This window comes from Melitaea cinxia, chromosome 27 (genome assembly GCF_905220565.1).
Source record: "Melitaea cinxia chromosome 27, ilMelCinx1.1, whole genome shotgun sequence".
In the NCBI taxonomy this organism is placed as follows: Eukaryota; Metazoa; Arthropoda; class Insecta; order Lepidoptera; family Nymphalidae; genus Melitaea; species Melitaea cinxia.
In genome coordinates this window covers 22,955-29,427 of record NC_059420.1, presented here as the reverse complement: position 1 = coordinate 29,427, position 6,473 = coordinate 22,955, and the positions used below count along the sequence as shown (strand labels likewise).

The window sequence follows — 6,473 nt, the reverse complement described above, 5'->3', positions numbered from 1 at the left end:
ATCGAAGCGGGGGGGTTGCCCGCCTAACATCTACAGGATGCTGGCGGACTACTTCGTCGATCGAAGAGTAGGTATGTTCGTGGGCCGCTCGGTAGTGTGGAAGGAGGCCACTATGGGCTGTCCGCAGGGATCGGTGCTGGGACCTACGCTTTGGAACGTGTTGATGGACGATTTGCTTAAGCTGCCATTCCCTGGGGGGGTCAGTATCGTGGCATATGCCGACGATGTGACGATCCTGGTCGAGTCCGGTGCCCGGGCGGGCCTGGAGGAAAAATCCAGTGCGGCACTAAAGCTCGTCGGTGAGTGGGGCGCGAGAAATCGGCTGGAGTTTTCCCCTGCCAAGTCATCCACGATGACCATCAGGGGTAAGCTCCAGCGTCCGCCCACCATCAGATTCGGGAGTAACTCGATCAGGAGCGTCACGTCGACCAAGGTACTGGGGGTGGTGGTGGACGCAAGTCTGTCCTTCGCGCAGCATGCGGTGGACATAGGGGAGAGGGCGGCAAATTGCTTCGGCAAGATGTCGAGAGTGTCGGCATGCTCCTGGGGGGTTCGGTACAGTGCCCTTAAGGTACTGTACAAGGGTACTTTCGTGTCGACCGTAACGTATGCTGCAGCATGTTGGTATGAGCGTGCGTCCCTTCACGTTGTGCGGAGCGCGCTTTTGCGCACCCAGAGACCCGCCTTGGTTCTTCTAACCAAGGCGTATCGTTCGACGAGCACTGACGGACTGGCGGTTCTGGCCGGTGTGCTGCCGGCCGACCTCGAGGTGATCCGGGCGGGCAGACTAGGCGCTCTGCGCGAGTCCGCGGCTGCCAAGGAGGAGCTGCGGCGTGCCAAACTCACAGAGGCTGAGTCCGCTCTTGCCGCATGGCAGGAGCGTTGGGACACGTCGACCCACGGGAGGGAATTGTATCGGTTTTTCCCGGATGTGAAGGCTCGTTTCAAGGCGACTTGGATCGAGCCTGACTATGAAACGTCCCAAATCTTGACAGGCCATGGGTGTTTTAGGGGGAGGCTTCACAGAATGAAGTTGTCCGCTGTGGGGTCATGCTACTGCGGCGAAGCCGCAGAGGAAGACGTACACCACGCACTCTGGGAATGTCCTCTGTATAGGGAAGAGCGTGCCCATCTGCTGGACGGCATCGTGGTGCAAGAGGTGGGTCCGGTTTACTACCGCGATCTCGTGGCTTCGGCGGCGAACTTTGGTAGGCTGCGGGATTTCGCGCGGCGATGGCATAAAATCAGGAACGACCTCGAGAAGAACGGAGGCAACGTCAGCGGAAACCATGATAGGTAACGAAGCCCATCGCAGATAGCAGTGCGCACTGTCGGCGAACACCGAAGGCGTATCTGTGTCGTCCGCCCCAGAAAGGGGAGAAGGACTAAGGGACAAGAAGTCGAGAGTAAAATAACTTGTCGGGAATGGAAGCGTGCGCACCTGAAGGGAGAGAACCCGAGACAGTAGGGTGCGCACTCCCATGTTTGGGCCCGTATAACCACGACCGGTTGATAGGGCCATGGGTTGGAGGTGCCCGATCCCGATAGCGAAGGCACTCGCCGAGGCCGGCAGACTTCTGGTCGGCTGGAGTTCGGCGAGAGTCAGGCTTCTGGAGCGGCGCCCGTTGCGCTGCTTTGGATGCATGGGTATCGGGCACACTCGCCCGACCTGTCCGACGGCGGTAGACCGTAGCAGACTTTGCTACAGGTGCGGTCTCGAGGGGCACTTGGCCCGCACATGCACTAAGACGCCGAATTGCGCGGTCTGTGCCGCTTCCGGCAGACCGGCGTCGCATGTGATGGGGGGACGGAATTGCCGTCCCCCTAAAGCCAATCGGAAAGTGGCCGCGAAAGTGGCCACTCCCGCTCAAAGGAGAGAAAGCCGTCAGGCAACTGAGGAGGCTGCGCCAATGTCTCCTTAGCGTGCGGGAGTGGGGGTTAAATCCCCCACTTGCCGGGCTGGCGGGCGACAGATAAAGGGGTATCTGTCGTCCGCACTAGTCGGCCCAGAGGAGGAAGACGCACTTCTTGTGTTCGAGTGCGTCTTTCGGAGAGCTGCGAAACTCTCCGCGACGGGCCCGCAAGGGCAAGCGCCGGCGGGATTGCGAAAGAACAATGTGTCCTTGTGATCCCGCCACATTGGCGTACGGCAGAACACACGTGGCGGTTTTTATTCAGTAAGAGTCTGACTCCCCTCGGTGTCCCCGCGCCGAGGGTGTCCATGAAGGATTTTCCCCCACGTAAAAAAAAAAAAAAAAAAAAAAAAAGGTTAGGTTCCCAGGCAACGCCACTCGCACTGAGCGGGTGGTAGGGGTTCTCGGACCCCCGCGGACCAAAACCAGTAGGTGTGGGCGCACCTTTAGCGGCTTGTCAGCCGCGCGGCCTAGGGGAGTAAACCCCGATTAAAAATCTAAGCTGTGATACAGCCCTTACTAATCATGGCCACAAAGATTAAAACGAAACTACCCCAGGAGGGTACCTGCGCCTCCGGCAAAGGAGAATCCCTCCGTGCATCTTCGGATGCACGCTGCCCGTTCGATTCTGGGGAGGGCACCCTTTGTGACTGTGATTCGCCCCATATGGGCGTTGACGTAGTGCCCGAGAAGGGCGGTGACACGACTATGGCTAAGAACACGGACTCCGATAACAGTCTTCGGAGCGGCGGCTCTAACGAGCCCTCGCGCCCGAGGGCTGGTCTCCTGGAGATTCCTCGCGAAAGGGAAAACAGGAAACCGCTTTGCGGCTCTGGGCACAGATGAAAGCGGAACCGATATGGAGACGGCTTTGGGGTCCTCGGACCGGGAATCTCTGCCAACGAGACGGCGGAAGCGGCCCTCATCCTCGACCTTCGCGTCTGGGCGTGACGGTTCGGACACGGAGGCCGAGGGCGCGGGCCTCGCTAAAATTAACATGGCGAGAAGGGGAAAGGCGAGAGGAACCACGGCGGGTCCTTCCCGCGAAAAGTTCCTCAAGCCAGCACCTGTCCGGCCGGAACCCGTAAACATACTCATCGACAACGAGCCCGACGTCGGCTCGTTGATCGTAGACGACGTTGTTGCGCTCAACGCGCAGGAACTCAGGGCGCGCGCGGGCGAGGGACTCGCCGTAATACTAGAGGTTGCCCGGAAATCCGGGAACCTCAAAGGCGAGTTCGTCGCAAAGCTGAAGAGGTCCGCGACGGACCTGAGCGAGGTGGTCGACGCCTTTGCCTCTAGGACCGAGGCCGATGAAGTGAGGCGGCTCCGAGCGGAGAACCGCCGCTTCAGGATCGAAATAGAGGCAATGAAAACGGAGCTGAAGGCGATGCGGCGCGGCTTCGCCGAGGCGAAGACGGAAGCGGCCGCTAACGCCGCCGCCGCCGCCGCCGCCGCTGCCAACGCCTCAGTCGCCGGTCCACCTGCGACACTTCCGGTGGCGGCCATGCTAGAGGAGTTCAAGCACTCCTTGACCTGCTCGCTGGGCGATATGATGAACGTCCGGCTGGCGCAGATCGAGGAGAGGCTGCCGCCGGCTCCGTCGGTCCGCCCCCAACTGGGAGCTGGTGGACCTCGACGCCCTGAGACGGCGGCCACTACGTCGGCGGCCCCCTCCACGGTTGCCCGGGAGGAAACCTGGGCAACAGTGGTTAAAAGAGGGAAGGGCAAGAGGAAGGGGAAAGGGAAGTCCTCCGCCCCTCCATCTACACCTGCAGTCGAAGGCCGGACTGCCGCCCCTGCGGTGAAGCCGACTGGCAAGCCAGCCGCGGCGTCGTCCGCGCGACCGGCCGCCAAGCCGACCGCCAAGCCGACCAAGCAGCCCGGAAGGCCGGCAACAAAGGCGACGGTTAAGGCCAAATTCAAGGCCCCGAAGACTGCGGCAGTCGTCGTCCAGCTGCAGCCGGCGGCTGTAGAGAAGGGTCAAACTTACGACTCCATCTTCCGGTCGGCTGAAGACACCGTGAAATTGGAGGAACTGGGGATCGAGCGCATCCTCTTCCGTCATACGGCGACGGGAGCGAGGATGCTCGAGATCCCCGGTTCCGACAAAGAGGAGAAGGCCGACCGGCTCGCCAGCCGGCTCAGGGAGGCCCTCTCGGACGTGGCCACTGTCGTCAGGCCCGTTAAGACCGCGCAGGTGCGCATCTCGGGCCTGGATGACACGGCCACTCCCGAGAGGGTGGCGGCGGCGGTCGCGAAGGCGACATCGTCCGACGTCGGCACGGTGAGGGTCGGGGCGATCCGCTCCGGCTTCGGCGGCATGGGCTCCACCGTCGTAACCTGCCCCGTCTCGGTTGCGAAAGCGCTGACCGAAGGGGGCAGGCTACTGATCGGCTGGAGCTCGGTGCGAGTGTCGGCCCTGGAGGCGCTCCCCATGCGCTGCTTTAAGTGCATGGGGTTGGGCCACACGCGCCCGAAGTGTCCGGCGTCTGTCGACAGGGGCGACCTCTGCTTTAAATGCGGGAACGCGGGGCACAAGGTCGCCTCCTGCCCGGAGAAGACACCGCGCTGCGTGGTGTGCGCCGAGGGAGGTAAACCCTCGGGGCACATCATGAGCGGCCGCAGGTGCAGGCCTGCGACCTCGAAAGGAAAGGGGGCCCTCGGAACCCGGGCCCCCCGAGAGACCGCAAGCCAGACAGCCGCAGACGGCGTTGCCCCCCCGGCCGCGGCGGGGGAGGTGGAGGTTGTGATGTCTGAGTAATCCATGGATCACATCAGACATCACAGCTTCCTCCAAGCCAATCTCAACCACTGCGCCAGGGCTCAGGACTTGTTGACCCAGTCCATGGCGCAGTGGATGATCGATGTGGCCGTCGTCTGCGAACCGTACTGGGTTCCCCCCCAACCGAACTGGTTGGGGGATCTCGACGGCACGGTGGCGGTCGCACTAGGCAGTTCCGCTACCCGCCCCCTCGCACTCGTGGAGCGCGGCTCGGGATACGTCGTGGTGACGTGGGGAGAGTATGCGGTCATCGGCCTCTACTTTTCCCCCAACCGCAGCCTGGCGGACTTCGAGGTCTTCCTCGACACCGTCAGAGCTGCGGTATGCCGACAATCGCCGAGAGCCGTGATAGTTCTCGGCGACTTCAACGCCAAGTCCCGAGCCTGGGGCAACCCGAACACGGATGCGAGGGGGCGGGCCGTCGAGGATTGGGCCCTCCTCTCTGGTCTGTCACTCCTGAACGTTGGAAACGTTCAGACGTGCGTGCGATTGCGCGGGGGTTCCGTGGTGGACCTCTCGTTCGCCAGCCCCGCAATCGCGCGGAGAGTGACAGACTGGAGAGTGGAGGAGGGGGTGGAGACTCTCTCAGACCACAACTATATCAGATTCGGAGTCTCCACCCCGTCCTCGTCAGCAGATCGGTCGAGGGGCCCGAGCAGGCTACCCCGCTGGGCCCTAAGCAGGCTCGACGTCGAGGCGGCGCGCGAGGCCGCAATCGTCCAGCGGTGGGCGAGCCACCGCGACGCCGATGGTGCCAGCGTGGATGAGCTGGCTGGCCGCTTTCGTAGGTCGTTGGCCAACGTCTGCGATGCGGCCATGCCGAAGGTCGGCCGCCGCCCGCTAGGACGGCGGGCGGTGTACTGGTGGTCGCCCGAAATAGCGGAGCTCCGTGCGGCCAGCATGACCGCCCGCCGGGCGTATCAACGCTGTCGGAGGCGCAGCGCCAGGGATCCGGCTCTGGAGGCGGAGCTGCGGGATGCATACCGCACGGCAAAGCAGGCCCTGCAGCACGCCATCAGCCGAGGGAAGGACGCCGCCTGGAAGGAGCTGCTGGCGGGTCTAAACCGAGATCCATGGGGCCGTCCCTATCGCGCTGCGCGAAGCAAGCTTCGCGCGCAGGGCGCCCCCGTGACGGAAACGATGCCGCCGGATCTCCTCTGGCGGACGGTGTCGGAACTGTTTCCGCACCGTCCCGTACATGTTCCCCCGACGATGGCGACGCCGTCGCCGTCTTCTCGGACCGAGTTCGACCCGCCCTCCCCACCCGGCATCTCGGAGGGGGAGATGGATACGGCCCTCGAGCGTCTCAGGGCCAAGAAGACGGCGCCGGGGCCGGATGGTGTTCCGGGGCGAGTATTGTATATCGCCCTGGAACACCTGAGAGGAGAACTTCGGGGACTGTTCGACAAGTGTCTAGCTTCCGGGCAGTTCCCGAAGCCGTGGAAGACGGGCCGGTTGTGCCTGATACGTAAGGAGGGCCGACCTGTCGACTCTCCCTCCGCGTACAGGCCGATCGTGCTGCTGGACGAGACGGCCAAACTCTTCGAGAAGATTCTCGCGGACCGTCTCGTCCGGCACCTCGACGAGTCGGGGCCGGGTCTGTCGAACGCTCAGTACGGGTTCAGGGCGGGCCGCTCCACCCTGGACGCTCTGAACGCCCTTAGGTCCCTCTCCGCGGAGGTGGTGGCCAGCGGAGACGTTCTCCTGGCCATCTCGCTGGACGTGTCGAACGCCTTCAACAGCATTCCTGTTGAGACGATTGTGGAGGCACTGAA

The 6,473-nt window shown here is 63.0% G+C and overlaps 1 protein-coding gene across 1 annotated transcript; it reads left to right on the top strand.

Moving 5' to 3' along the window:
• Positions 1-2,772: 2,772 nt before the first annotated feature.
• On the top strand, positions 2,773-4,677 carry LOC123667231 (translation initiation factor IF-2-like). The gene has a single exon (XM_045601187.1). The coding sequence runs from the start codon at positions 2,773-2,775 to the stop codon at positions 4,675-4,677; it is 1,905 nt and encodes a 634-aa protein (XP_045457143.1).
• The last annotated feature ends 1,796 nt before the right edge of the window (positions 4,678-6,473 follow it).

Excerpts from the sequence above, each read along its gene's own strand:
- LOC123667231 (XM_045601187.1), top strand. The coding sequence starts at position 2,773 with ATGGAGACGGCTTTGGGGTCCTCGGACCGGGAATCTCTGCCAACGAGA.